Here is a 15,697-nt window from a genome sequence, read left to right on the forward strand (position 1 = left end):
TTGTTACAGTTCATACAGATGTTTTCTGCACTTCTATTATACTGAATGTAAAAGTCAGCAGTCACAATAGTTTTTTATTTTTATTTTTTTATTTTTTATTTTGTAACAATACGTTGGTTCGGGTTTAATGATAAGTCTCCTAACCTCTGCAGAACATGTACACATTAAATCTTGTGTCTCCTCCTCATCCTCCTCCCCACAGCACCCTCTGGTCGTGGTCAGCCATGTGGGATGGAGCTTAGCTAAAAAAAAAAAAAGTTTTGCAAAACTTCTTGCGAAGGAGGACTTCAGCACAACCCATGTCTTTGGAAAGGAGAACATACATCAGCAGCTTGTACTCTGAAGAACAAGGAGAGGAAGAGGAGAAAAAAACATTGCATGATTTCCAAATTTTCATCGAATTCATTAGAAACTCAAGGGAAAGGAAAAACTAGGGATTGCTTTTTAATATATATATATTTATAGATATTTTTTCTTCTTTTGGACATTTTGGAAGTAGTCACTTCAGGAACATTAGGAGGAGCAACAAGTGTTTGATGGAAACATTTTTTACCCTGGAGGACCTCAGTTTTCCTCACGCCACATGACTCTGATATGATAGTATTCGGATAATATATACATTAAATAAAAACACTTTTTCATTCCTGATTTAACAAATTAATTAAAAAATGCCTGCAATGGAGTTTAGAGTGGCGTTTTGTGCGCTCGCGCTGCTGGTGTTAACCTGCGCCGAAGTCGGAAGCGCAGAAGGGAACCCTCACGCCCGGCGCGCGCTAAACGTCACGGCCGCGCGGCAGCCCCGCGCGCCGCCGCCCATGTGCACGGGCCCCACGGAGGTACGCGACGCGTTCAAGTACGTCAACGCGGCCGTGTCGTGTCTCGTGTTCGCCGCGGGACTCGTGGGCAACTCGGCGCTGCTGCGCATCATCCACGCGAACGAGCGCATGCGCAGCGGGCCCAACCTGTTAATCGCGAGCCTGGCGCTCGGCGACCTCGTGCACGTCGTGATCGGGATCCCGGTGAACGTGTACAAGGTGGGTGCGTTCACGTGCTCTGTGCACTCATTACTCAATAATCACTCAGCTTCTTTTACAGAAAGTAAGGAAACGTTTATTTTATTTATTGTTTGTTTATATTACTTAAAATTTAAACTAACTATATATTTTATTCTTCAGGAGTTGTGTTACTCGTTAACGTGTTACAGATGGTTATGGTTATGAAAATACAGAAAAAAAAGTACAGATCACGAAAAAAACAATATTCGTAATATCAAAATTACGCGAACATTAAGTCGTGATCACGAGAATACAACCTTTGTTATGTCGAGATCACCAGAAAATTAAGCTGTGATCTCTTTAATGATTTGTATCAATTATTATAAAAAATTAATCAGTTAATTAGTAAACAAATTAATTAATGCATTAGGATTACCATTGGCGATAATTACTGAATCGAAAAACATCATATTAACTTATACAGGTTAAAAAAGTAAAATAATGCAATAAGATTTAAAAACAAATATATAATTCTGGCTATTTTCAATGTTTTATAAAAACATATAAAAAACAAACAAACAATAAAATTATATATATATATATATATATATATATATATATATATATATATATATATATATGTGTGTGTGTGTGTGTGTGTGTGTGTGTGTGTGTGTGTGTGTGTGTACTGTATATAAATATTCAATATATTTGTTTAAAAAATATTTTTGTATATACATATATATATATATATATATATATATATATATATATATATATATATATAATTTTATTGTTTGTTTATATTATTAAAGTTGCTTTCTTATGCTTTTTGAATGCAACATAAAACATATTTATGTTTGTTGTACGTATATATTCATAATTAGATTTTCTTGCATTGTACATTTATATCATGAACATGATGTCAGACTTACTTTGTGAATTTGAGGTGATTAGTTGCAGTGACGTCATGTTTAAATTGCATTAGCATACATTACTCTTTGTTATGTAACTCTGTTAAGTGTTATGTATATAGAAAAAGAACATATTTTATAAAAGCTTCCACAGAGCATTGGTTAAACAAAGTGATTTTTTTAAATGATCACAAAATATACAATTGATAACGAACCATGTATCTCATGGACTAATGGCATGATATCTTGATGCCCAAAATGAGCCTAGATGTCGAAGAAATCAAGGGTCCCAGGCTTCTACTTTGACCTATCAAAGATCTTTAGTGAAACTAAACAGTCCTGGGACTGTTCATTGAATGTTTGTGATACCTCAGGTGTCACATCAGTGCAATCCCCTACAAACTGAGACTAAAGATGGTTTTGTGTGTATTGTGATATGTTTATAGGGTAATGCTGAGGTGAAATGCACGGGTAGGTTATTGATCTATATGCTATGGATGTACTAAATGTCTTTTTAAATATAAATTTTTTTGATGATAAATTTGTCTAAATGCCAGTTTGATTGCTCATTTATGCTGCATCAATTGATATTGCAGATCTTTAGCTTGGTATCATGGTGTTCTTGTATTCTTTTGGATTTAGGAATATTTTTGTATTGTAGACAAAGTTCAATTCAATTGTATTTGTAGAGTAATTTTAACAATCGTCCCAAAGCAGCATTACTGAACTAAATAGATTACAAATATAAATTTTAATATATATCAGTATAATCAGTCCCTATATATGTTACATGTTATTCCTTATAAGACTTTCCATAATGAGTGAGCCAGTGGTGATAGTGGCAAGGAAGCGGTTTGAGGAAGAAGCCATGAGAAGAACCAGATTCAGCTCATCCTCTACTGGGTGACACAATGTCCATTCATTATCGTTCCACCATCGTTGAGGTTATCAACTGTCCACTGATGGGACACTTAAATGCAACAGCTGTTAATGGCAATTGTAGTCTTAAGCCATTTAAGCAGACTGTTTATATTAATTACAGTCCAAATCCATTTTCATGGATTTTGAGTTTAACTTTGCTCAGTAATTTCATAAATGTTTCGCAGCGTAAGGCAGGTTTATGGTCAGTCCCTATAATTTCCAATTTCTCCAAAATGTCTGCAATATAATATGGAAGATATTGTACAATTGTGCTACTCTTATTCTATGTTCCCATGCTGATTATAATCAGATATCCATATATATATATATATTTATGTAAGATTTTGCTATTCCAAAAATTGAAAAAATTTAGAATTTTTTTTATGAGTTCACTTGATATTTTAGTAAGTTTTTTTGTGCACATTTATAAATTAACTGTATTTCCTTCTAGCTTTTAGCTGAAGACTGGCCTTTTGGTGTTGGAATCTGCAAACTGGTTCCTTTTGTGCAAAAGGCATCAGTTGGCATCACAGTCTTGAGTTTGTGTGCATTAAGCATAGACAGGTACGTCTTAATTCACATTATTTACAAATGCATGTAGAGCATATATCTGTAATTTAAAGTGACATCGCAACAGTGTACACTAATTCTGATGTACCAAAATAATTTAGTCGAGAAATTCAGTGATAATTGGGCAAAGGCCTTTCAGTTACTTTGGCTGACTGCTATAAGACATGATCTGGTCTCTTCAAGTGTGTACTCAGTACCAAGCGATGAACAATGTCAGTTTTGAATGCTGAAGTATGAAGTATATGCTATATATAGTATAATGCCCCTCGTAGGTGTCTCATAGGTGCTTTTTGGTTTTTACCAGCTTGTAAATGATTTTAAATGAGATTGTTCACATTTGTAAACATTTGAGAATTTAAACCACAGTGAATTTGATTTCCTGAAGAATGCTGAAATGTGTACACTGTGTACCTTAATAAAGAGTTATTCTTTTGTGTTGGGCTCCATAATATGCTCCAAATACATATTTCTACTTTATACACAACACTTTCTAAAGGTAGATATGCTACAAAACAGTCTCCAGCATTCAACATTATTAACATGCAGTCCATGCAATGAAGTGCTTGTAGATAAGTATCTATCACATTGAAAGTCAAGTAAGAAATATGAGCACAGCCTTGACGATATTATTGTGGAGAGTGGTGATGAATGAGGAGATTGTATTTATTCATTTATCTATTGTAAATCATCATCAAACTGTCTGACTTTTTTTTTTTTTTCAAGATACCGCGCAGTAGCATCCTGGAGCAACCTTAAAGGAATCGGTGTGCCAAAGTGTACGACCATCGAGATCATACTGATATGGTTGCTCTCGATCATTCTGGCAGTGCCCGAGGTCATCGCCTTTGACATGATCACTATGGATTATAAGGGAGATCATTTGAGGATCTGCCTGCTGCATCCCATGCAGAAGAACCAGTTTATGAAGGTCAGTGTGTGTGTGTGATTATTAAATGTACAAAGCAAGTTGCATTTTGTAAAATGGTTTGAGTTCAGAATTCATGAGCTTTTAAAGTAAGATTTATGTATCTTGATTTTAGTCTGTACGGGAATATATACACATTTTCACACAAGCACACAGTGGATGGGAATTATGTCATACACTGACTGCACTGAATGTATAATGGAGTCGCTGTGTGAGGTCAGATTTAAATGGACAGCCATTACATTATTACACACTTCACCTTGTAAAGTGTGTTCAAGTGAAAATGACTCATTTTGATGCGCAATTTTGCAAATGGTTTAAATAAATTATGATGTGCATGGGCCAAGTTTTCTAATGGACAATCATCCATATTATTTTCCTGAGATTCCTGAAATGTTTAGTAACCAGGTCAATCCATTTTATCTATATTATAAAATATTGATATTCTTGAAAATCATTTCAAATCGAGACACAGTGGAATATGTATGTTGCCAGGAAATGTTTTTGGCAAATGAGTGCATTGAAACGACATAAGTTTTCATTTAACTTCAGTCAAGAATTCATCTGATGCTTATTATTGATATGGTGTGTTCATCTGTTCCCAGTTTTATAAGTCAGCAAAAGATTGGTGGCTCTTCAGCTTTTACTTCTGCATGCCGCTGGCCTGCACTGCCATCTTCTACTCCCTCATGACCTGTGAAATGCTGCGAAAGAAGAACAGTGCGCAGATTGCTCTGAACGACCACCTGAAACATGTTGGTATACTCTATGAGTGGTTACGAACTCTAAATCCAGTGCTCTAAAACCCCTAATCCCCAATCAGTAAATGGCAGTTTGGGCCTTTAAAGTACATTTTCATCTTTTCATGGCAGCTAAATGAAGTTCCTGTGTGGACAAAGCATTGTTGAGACCACTGCTGATTGGAGCTCTGTAAAAATAATAATCATTAAAAAAATAATCGCTATAGTAACAATAAATAACGTTTTAATTATGTATCAGTTATGAATTAGTGATACCACCGATATAAATATACTATAAAAATATTATAGAAATACTGCACATCTCCAATGTCTTTAGCATTTTCGTTATTTATCACAGTATAACACTAAGTATGTTCAAAAATAAGGAAAATCAGTTTCTCCCGTTAGAAAGCATTAGCGTCTGTGAGCCGTTTCGACGGCTGTGGTGCAAATGAAAGTGACAACTGGTGCACAGGAGAGGCGGCAGCAAGACAAGCGCTAAAAAAGAAAATGGTTTTGCAAGTGGTGGCAACAGACAATTGCTCTCTACTTATGCATCCTGACTGACTTGTATCTAGTTATGTGCTTTGTTAGGGTCCTTGACACTCATGTAGACAGTGCCTGTAGATAATTTATGGAGATGGGCCATTTAACGATGAGAGCTAGATTGGGCCAAAGAAGGGCAACAACCCAGCAACAGGATTTGTATCTGCTCTTTTTGTGAGGAGGAACAGGAGAAGCACTGCCATAGACCTATAGAATGATCTTCAGTAGACTACTGGTGTGCATGTTTCTGTCTTTATAAGGGGTGTGTAAGATACAGCATGCTTTAGGGGGTTATGTGCTCACAGCCCAGCATTGGCAGGTTTGGCTATAACACCCTGATTCTTTATGGATAAGATGAAAGCAAGTTCACACTAAGCAAACAGATATGATGGTTTATCGTTGGGTCAATCATGGTTTGGGGAGGAGTAGCCTTGGAGGGTTGCACAGACCTCCATGTGTTAGCCAGCAGTACCCCTACCAAAGTCCATTTTTTAGACCTTACACTGGTGCACTGGGCACTGGGGTCCTCCAGGTGCAAGTTGAATCTGCTTGAAATTAAATTTTTTTTTTTTTTTTTTAGTGAGATTTTGAATATAGCCGTCAGTGGATTGATGATATTGGTGTCCATTGGCCATTGTCCCATCCGTTTTATTCTCAAAGAATTACACAATGTATATACAGTACTGTGAAATAGTGACGAGTCGTTTATGAACGATTCGTTCATTTCGAATAAGACTTTAATGTGACTCGGACAAAAGTGCACTCTCAATGAGTGATTTGTTCATTTTCTACTGGACACGCATGAGCAAAGCATCTCTTTCCTGTAGGTTATGTACAGGAAACAGAATTGAGATCTCATGGGTCCTCTGGTCTGAGGCGTTCGTTCTTTTGTCACGTGACTCAGGGTTTTTTTGGTCCGAATCTTGAAATTAATGATACAATAATTATAGGAGTCACATGACAAAAGAGCCAATGACACGGACCAGAATATAGGATAGGTGAGCTATTTATCCTGTTTATTATAATTTGTCTTTAGCTGCATTGCAATTTTTTTCATTATTGAAACTATATTAAAAGTTTGTGTATGTTGGCATTTTGAAGGATCTCCTTATTGCAAGTGTAACATTTTATCAAATGACTAACTAAATGACTCAAAAAAAGATTTGTTTTGTTGATTTTGATGAATGAGATTCAATCCGATCTTCCATCACTACTGTGAAAAAGACGTCTTTTAAGTATAAAGACAAAATAAAAATCATCTGGTCCATAAAAGGTCTTAGAATTTGGAAAATACAATCTCAGATGAACAACACATGACAATTACAGCGTGCCATTATTGATTTTACAAAAAAATTAGGGCTGTCAATCGATTCAAATATTGAATCGCGATTAATCGCACGATTGTCATGAGTTAACTTGTGATTAATCACAATTTAATCACACATTTTTTATTGTTCTAAATATACCTCGAACTTTCTGTGTGTCTTTATCAGTCTCTTAAAGCACTGTAGTCGAAGTTTGGCTCATTCTTTTTTTACACTGCTGCTTTGGTGCATTTATTTTTGCCAGCATTTGTTTATGCACAGCTCTGGTAAGGTCCTGCCACAGCATTTCAGCCAGGTTGAGGTCTGGTCTTTGACTGGGCCATTGTAAAACCTTGATTCTTCCTTTGCAGCCAGATTGTTATAGATTATCTTCAGCCAAGCTGTAGCTGTCAGGCTCTAGAATACTTTTGGTCTACAGAAGAGTTCATGGTCAATTCAATGACTGCAAAATGCACAGGTTTTTGGTTGCAAATTAAGCCCAAATCATCACCCATTCACCACTGTGAAGATGAGGTGTTTGTGCTGATAGGCTGATTTTGGTACGTTTATGTACGTTATGGCAAAACACTTTGGTATCATCTGTCCAAAAGATTTTTTCAATCAATCTAATTGTTTTTTGATGCGACTTTGCAAACCTAAGCTGTGCTGTAATTTTTTTTTAATAGAAAAAAGAGGTAACCCTTCCAAGCAAACTATACTTGTTCAGGATTTTTCTAATTATTTTGTCATTAACTTCAACCTTTAACATGCTAACTGTCTGACTTTGAGTTAAACTTCTTCTTCTGGGCAGATTGGCAACCGTTTTGGATGCTTTCCATCTGTAAATAATGGTCCTCACTATAGTATGATGGATGTTAAATATAAAACGGCCTTATAAACCCTCCCAGATTGTTTGGCAGCAACAATTTATTTTGAAAGACTGCTCATTGCTGAAGTCTTTACATCTGAATGCTCCAGAACACAAACTGCTAGAACTTAGAGAAGGTGCTAACACTTGCCGATGATCAATCAATCAATTGCATTCAATTAACTGCACCTGGCTGCTGCTTAACCTCTTAAATCCTATGGAAGCACTAAGGGTGTACTTCATTTTTCACACATGACTTTTTCATTTTGGCTTTAATTTAATAAAAATAAATCATAACATGGTGTAATGTGTAAAGTAAAGATAATACAATTCTTTATTTTGTTCATCGGGATCTAATGTGTGATTTAAATGTTTCCTTAATTTTGTTGAGCAGGTTTTTTTTTTGTCTTGTTGTATATTTACTGTATTAATAAAAATAATAGCATAACATAAAATTATCTAGTTTCAAAACCGAAAGTTCAAAAGTGCCAGTGTATCATGACGGCTAAATAATAGATCTTTATATTACACGAATGCTCCCTGAAAGGATTCTACCAGCGAACACTGTTACACTCACGAAGTCATTTTCCTGTGTCCTCGCCCCCTCTGATCTTCCCGCCTGAGCTCATCACGCTCTTTATGTGGCTGATTTTCTTGTGTTTGTGAAGTCTTTTGGCACATACCACACTTTGATAAATTGCTAGTTAATGGAAAAAATGGAGTGAGATCACTCCAAATGATCATTCGTTCTCCATCTCTGTGTACGAGAGAAGCGCCGGTTCATTAACTCGTCTCATGTGTCTGTGTGTTTCTCTGCATGCTCCTGTGGGAGAGCGATGAGGAGGCAAACAGCAGGAGAAGCAGTTATTATGTTACCCATTTCAAAGTTTAAAAAATAATCAGCTCCCCCCCCATCACCCATATCTAGTATCATGCTTGCTAATACTGCAAAATATTCTTTACATATACAACATCGATATCTGAATGTGTTTTTCCTTTTTCAATGTAGAGACGTGAAGTGGCCAAGACCGTCTTCTGTTTGGTGTTGGTCTTTGCTTTGTGTTGGTTGCCTCTGCATCTGAGCCGTATTCTCAAACTCACCCTTTATAATGAGGACGATCCAAACCGATGTGAGCTTCTGAGGTAACGCACAAACATACACATATTAGCATCGCTAAATGGCACTTTTCTGACGCATATCAGCTCACCAGATATATTTTAAATCAGATTTAAGTTTTCAGAAGAATATGGGTAGAGAAAAAAGTTTGTGGACACCTACCGTAATTTCCGGACTATTAAGCGCACCCAAATATAAGCCGCACCCACTGAATTTTACAAAGATTTTTATTTTGAACATAAATACGACACACCTGTCTATAAGCCGAAACTAATGAACTTTACACAGGCTTTAATGAAAGACAGTGACTGTTACACGGTTTGTATCTAAACAGTAGCCTACCAAGAAAGTCATTGTTCACTGTCTTCCTCCTTCCTTTCACAACAATTTATCTCGAGAGTTTATCTTTTGGCATCGTCGTGCGTTTAAAAATCACCATCGGTGAAGTTTTTTTCCCGATGCTGTGCAGCTCAGAACACAGGTGAAGTGTGTTTTCACGCCCGGTTGTTTTCAGCGTGACGAATGATTCGCATTTCTTGTAGACAGTCCGAGTGAGCGGCAGGTCAAACGTCAGAGGAACCTCATCCATATTTATGATGTGGTGCGGTCCGATTCAGTGGGAGCGCATCTGATTTAATATAAAGAGTTTCATTGGTTCACTTTAACCCGTTCGGCAATTTCATTGGTCTGATGTTACGGGGCTCAGTTTTTTGGCTTAAAGCTTGTGAACCCGAGAAAAACCCAGGAAAAATCCATAAATTAGCCACTTCATTGTTTAAGCCACAAGGTTCAAAGAGTGGAAAAAAAGTAGCAGCTTATAGTCCGGAAAATACGGTAAACAAACGTTTATTATGTGTTTTTTAAGCATCCTATTCCACATTTAGTCCCCATCTGCTACTATAATAACCTTTACTTTTTAAGATATTTGACAAGATTTGGGATTGTGGTTGTGAGGATTTGTGCTCCTTTATCCCCCAAGGTGTTAGTAAAGCCAGTTACATGATTTAAGTTGAGGCCTGGTGCACAGTCAGTGTTTTTTTTATTAAGGATGAGGTCCAAGCTCTGTAGCAGGCCACTCGAGATCTTTCTCCCCAACCCATGCACACTATATCTTCACGGAGCTCGATTACGACCAGTTTGGATTTCTGAGTTTAAGAAAAGGGAACGTTTAACAAGTGTGTGCCTCCAATTCTGAGGTAACAACTGGGGAAAAAACATATATGGCTTGAAATGTCGGGTGGCCCAATACTTTTGTTCATATAGTGTATGTTCCTGCCTATCAGACTTTAGGAGCTCCAGACACATATTAATGAAAAGCATAGAACACACATACCTGTGTCCAGTTGCCGATTTTTTTTATTATTTTTAAATTAAAACCTTTTTACTGACTAATATATTTGTATATGTTTGTATTCTTTTAATGTGTTTGATGTGTAACTTCTGCTCCAGTTTTTTCCTGGTCCTCGATTATATCGGGATCAACATGGCTTCGGTGAACTCTTGCATCAACCCAATAGCATTATATATGGTCAGCAAACGTTTTAAGAGCTGCTTCAGGGTAAGAAAACTCTTTCTGGCCTTTTTACAGTCTTTATTTACACCTATAGTGACACTTCAGAATATATAAAATCCAACGACTGGCCTGGTTTAAGGAAATAGGACAAACTATTAACATAGTATATCTTAGTATGTAGGGACACTGTGTGGCCAAATGTCTGTGAACACCTGACCATCACTATCATACGTGATTTATGAATATCCCACTCAAGATTGATTGCCTCTTCATTCTTTTGGGAAGGTTTCCACCAGGATTTTGAGCATAACAGTATAAGTAATGTTAGTTTTTCAGTTCATCCCGAAGGTGTTCAGTAGGTTTGAGGTTAAACTCAGTGCAGGTGATTTTTACACCAACTTTACTGAACCATGTCTTCAGGGCGCTCACTTTGTCCACGTTATCATGCTGGAGCATATTTGGGGCTCTTAGTTTCAGTGAAATTAATTTACAAAGCTACAAAATACAAACATTTGGCCATGTAGTGTTGCTTAATCAGGCAGTCAACAAATAAGTGGTTAAATAAAATTTAAGACTTTAAATGATAAATGGCCTTAGATAAATATTACACTATATTTTTGTTGTTTTCATTAGACTTTCAAGATTTTTTATTTGTTACAAACATGGTTATATACAGAATACAACTCGCAGTGAAATGTAAACCCGATCGGCTGCTCAGAAAATTGTGCATTAGATAAAAAGGTCTACAAATATAAAATCCCCAAAAATTTTAAAAAAGAAAAGAAAAGAAAAGAAATTGTGAGGAAATATATTCGCTATTGATAAAGTCGTAGTTAAAAATACATAAAAATAAATATATTTAGAGTTGCAAAAGGAAAGTACATATTGTATGGAATGTAATGAAGTATGACAATAACAAAACCAAAAACAGTATATAGAAAATGTATTTATATATACAGTAATCCCCCCACATTACCGTGTCTCGAATCTCGTGCCCCAGTGTATCGCGTAATTGCATTTGTCACATAACTAATCTGTTTCGCTGATTTTTCCCGTTGTCTCGCGTATAGCACGATAGACCAAACAACTTATAGGGAATTGTTTTTATGAAGTTATGTTGAAATAATGAAATGTATTATTACAAATATAATTATTCATTATTAAATGAAGTAAATTGTTAATACAGTACAGTACAGAAAGTAAAGAATGCGGTGACGTGTATCTTTAACGCAGCCTCATTTTTGACGGCATTGGACACTTCAAACAATAAACAAGCAGAGACACTGTATACTGTACAGTACATGTACTCGCTATAAATGTGATACAGTGTACTGTATTTCTACAAATTTACACAATTCATCTTGCTATATTCTTGCAAATGTTTTCTGTGTGTTTAAACACATATATATATATATATATATATATATATATATATATATATATATATATATATATATATATATATATATATATACAGTACAGACCAAAAGTTGAAAATTGTAGATTCACACTGAAGGCATCAAAACTATGAATTAACACACGTGGAATTATATATGGAATTATATACATAACAAGTGTGAAACAACTGAAAAATGTCATATTCTAGGTTCTTCAAAGTAGCCACCTTTTGCTTTGATTACTGCTTTGCACACTTTTGGCATTCTCTTGATGAGCTTCAAGAGGTAGTCACCTGAAATGGTCTTCCAACAGTCTTGAAGGAGTTCCCCGAGAGATGCTTAGCACTTGTTGGCCCTTTTACCTTCACTCTGCGGTCCAGCTCACCCCTAAACCATCTCGATTGGGTTCAGGTCCGGTGACTGTGGAGGCCAGGTCATCTGGCGCAGCACCCCATCACTCTCCTTCTTGGTCAAATAGCCCTTGATGCCTTCAGTGTGACTCTACAATTTTCATAGTCATGAAAATGAAGAAAACTCTTTAAATGAGATACCCTTTGATTTTTTCCCTAGTCTTGCCTGTGTTGTTGGTGTCTACCTCCCGAAGTGCTATCAGTAGATGAACAGCAGTCTTGCGTAAAGCTGAAACCGGCAGAGCATGGGTTGGAACACAGCAGCAGCCGAGTCACAAACAAGTACACCTCGGTTTAAGTGCTAACCTGAGGGCAATTCAGTATGTTTTAAAGTGTAGTACTGTTTGCAATACACACTTGTTCACTTCCAATCATCACTTAGAAGTGTGCATCATCTACCCCATTGGCACATGTGACAAGGCCATCTCCAAGGAGTAGGAATTCAATTATACCTACATTGTCACATATATAAAAATAATAAAATAATAAAATCAAACTCGCATGAAGCTAAATCAAATGAGAGTCACCTGGTGGGTGAAATCACCAAAATCTCCAGCATCTCCAGACTGGTAAAGTAATGTCATGATGTTTTAGATGGACATGAGGACACTCAATGTGCTAAATGGTGCAGGTATGTCTAACAAATTGTATAAAAAAGCATCTTGAAACACATGTTTGGGAGTATTTGTATAGTAAACACTATGTAACTGAGATCAGTGTAAACCATGTTGATGTTGCTTTGAAAGATGTCTTGAAAATCCAAAGGTATTGAATTCACTCGTTCTTCAAAATGATGTTTTGGTATTGTCTTCTGAATTGGTCCCACACTTGATTCATGCGATGTCATCATATCATGATTAAGAAAATTGATACAGATGTAGTTATAGATAATGAAGGATCCGCTTGGTACGAAGCGAAGTTACTGTCACCTCACCATCCTGAAGTGTTTTGTTTCACTTATACTACAGCAATTTCCCCAAAATTACCATTTGTATTCATTAACCTAAAAACACTATACATTCTATTCATTCACATTTGCCGTTAACGGTGTGATATGTCAGTAGACCAAGTTTATTTTTTTTCTTTCACTTTATTAAGACCAAAAAAAAGCAGCTTGTCGTTTTATAAAGAAACCACAAAAGCCTCCAGTGTACAATCTTTCCAGCGTCGTAAACACTTAAACACAGAGCTTTACCTCTGAGTGTTACAAAGTGCTGAGAGTGGAAATTCCTTTCAAGAATGCTAATAAGACATTTCCATATAAAAAGTGACCCTATCAGCAATTATGCCTTTGAAACTGAGTGTCCAGTATCCAGCATTCCTGTGTAAGTCTTTAGAGTAAGTTTATTAGTATAACTCTATAAATACGATCAAAATGATACTTGTATATATTTATTATAGATATCTATAGATTGAAATGTTTTGACCAATCAGATTCAAGAATTCAACACCACTTTAGTATATAAGGCATAAGAAAATGTTCCCACAGTAGGTTTAATACAGTATATCATCTCTCTTGTGCATTGCATACTCAAAGTTGCAGGAATGATTTTTAATGCCGTTAAGAGCAAACATACTTGCATGTGTCTTCTATTAGCTTGGTATAATTTTTACTAATATACTATGTGGTTCACGATTTGTACAAAATTATTACAAACTCTGTTGTATTATTATTTAATCAAACTCCGTTGCTATTTTACTATCACATATTTAAATCAGTTACTGTGATTTGTTTTCTTCTTACGTATATATGTATTTTGACTTTCCATTAAATATCTTGGTTAAATGATTTGTATTTGATATAATGTTGTGATATTAGTTGCTACACAAGTTTGTATATTGAAACTGTGTCATTTTTTGTATGTATGTATCCAGTGCATTCAGAAAGTATTTGGACCCTTCTTTTTTTTCCCCTAACAGTTTGTTATTTTGCAGTTTTATACTAAAATGCTTAACTTTTTTCACATCAGTGGACACTCCATACCTTATACGGACAAAGCAAAAGATTGACTTGTGGTATAATTAATTATACCCCTTTGCTATGACATTTCAAATTGAATTCAGGTGCATCAAATTTCTCTGGATAATCTATCGGATTTTTCTATTCTCTGGAGTTCACTTGTAGCAAATACATATATATCTTCTTCTTTTGGCTGCTCCCATTATGGGTCGCCACAGCGGATCATCCGTCTCCATACCCCCCTGTCCTCTACATCTGCCTCTTTCACACCAACTACCTGCATGTCTTCCCTCACCACATCCATGAACCTCCTCCTTGGCCTTCCTCTTTTCCTCCTTCCTGGTGGCTCCATCCTCAGCATTCTCCTACCAATATAACTCATGTCCCTCCTCTGCACATGTCCAAACCATCTCAATCTCACCTCCCTCACCTTGTCACCAAAACATCCTACATGCGCTGTCCCTCTAATAAACTCATTTCTAAAGCAAATACATATTACATAAATAAATTATACATTATACGAGGTGGTATCAAAAGACTAGTTTTGTAACATGGCCGACAGATGCGAGCACGAGGCTGCGCACACAAACACAGGAAGTCCATGTGCCAAAAGACATTGTACTATGTACAGTACATAGGAAGCTATGCAACTGGTGCGATTCTGACCGTGCATCCTGTGACCGAGCTCTCTTACTTGTTCTTTTTTGCTGGAAACAACATGATCCCACTTCTGCACCCAGCCTACTCTCTAGCTTTGGCTCCAGCAGATTCGGCCTGTTCCCAAAGATGAACAGACAGCTAAAAGTTTGCCGTTTTGACACCATTGCGGAGATCCAGCGCGAATCGCAAAAGGTGCTTAAGAAGCTTTGAAAAAAAAGACTCCCACGACACATTCCAGAAGTGGCAGGAACGCTGGGAGTGCTATATTGCTGTGCAAGGGGACAGTGTGTAAAAACTTGCAGAAGTTCAACCATTATTGCAACATTCTACTGATCTAGGCTTTATGGCAGAGTGGCTAGATGGAAGCCTCTCCTTAGTGCAAGACACAAAAGCCAGCATGTAATTTGCAAAGATTGTAATATTTTAATATGTCTTGCAATGCGACTAGGTCCTATCAAGTATCCATGAAATAAAAGCAGACAATTGCAAGAGCAGTATAATATGTCTGCTTTGAAACAAGGCTACTTTAATTGGGTTAGCATGGGGACAAGATATGACCGACATGAATTCTATCTGCTCATATAATCCCAACTTCTTAGTCATATCAATAATTATCGTGTATTAACTTTAATCTTTAACCTGTAGCTTGCACGGTGTTCGATGACAGAACTGGGTCGGAGACAAACACATCAGCAGGTGGCAAAGCTCAATTCATCTCAGTTGATGAAAACCAAGCCTGAACCCATGCAGCTTGATTTACATGTTTACTTCTGGACCAAAATAAACTTATTTTTGTCATTTAGTTTTCCAACTTTGCAAACCTACTTCATAAAGAATGGCATAGTGACTGCTTTTGT

The 15,697-nt window shown here is 36.5% G+C and overlaps 1 protein-coding gene across 1 annotated transcript; it reads left to right on the forward strand.

The window, feature by feature from the left end:
* The first annotated feature begins 331 nt into the window (after positions 1 to 331).
* ednrba (endothelin receptor Ba) lies at positions 332 to 14,436 on the forward strand. Its single transcript, XM_046837490.1, has 7 exons — positions 332 to 1,034; positions 3,282 to 3,394; positions 4,124 to 4,328; positions 4,931 to 5,080; positions 8,793 to 8,926; positions 10,350 to 10,458; positions 12,381 to 14,436. Exons 1-7 carry the CDS (start codon positions 669 to 671, stop codon positions 12,516 to 12,518), a joined length of 1,215 nt encoding a protein of 404 aa, XP_046693446.1. The 5' UTR covers positions 332 to 668; the 3' UTR covers positions 12,519 to 14,436.
* Positions 14,437 to 15,697: the final 1,261 nt, after the last annotated feature.

The sequence above is a fragment of the Silurus meridionalis genome, chromosome 24 (genome assembly GCF_014805685.1).
Source record: "Silurus meridionalis isolate SWU-2019-XX chromosome 24, ASM1480568v1, whole genome shotgun sequence".
NCBI classification, from domain to species: domain Eukaryota; kingdom Metazoa; phylum Chordata; class Actinopteri; order Siluriformes; family Siluridae; genus Silurus; species Silurus meridionalis.

Excerpts from the sequence above, each read along its gene's own strand:
- ednrba (XM_046837490.1), top strand. The coding sequence starts at position 669 with ATGCCTGCAATGGAGTTTAGAGTGGCGTTTTGTGCGCTCGCGCTGCTG. Across the intron at positions 4,329-4,930 it reads AGAAGAACCAGTTTATGAAG|TTTTATAAGTCAGCAAAAGA; the intron begins GTCAGTGTGTGT and ends ATCTGTTCCCAG. Across the intron at positions 8,927-10,349 it reads AACCGATGTGAGCTTCTGAG|TTTTTTCCTGGTCCTCGATT; the intron begins GTAACGCACAAA and ends CTTCTGCTCCAG.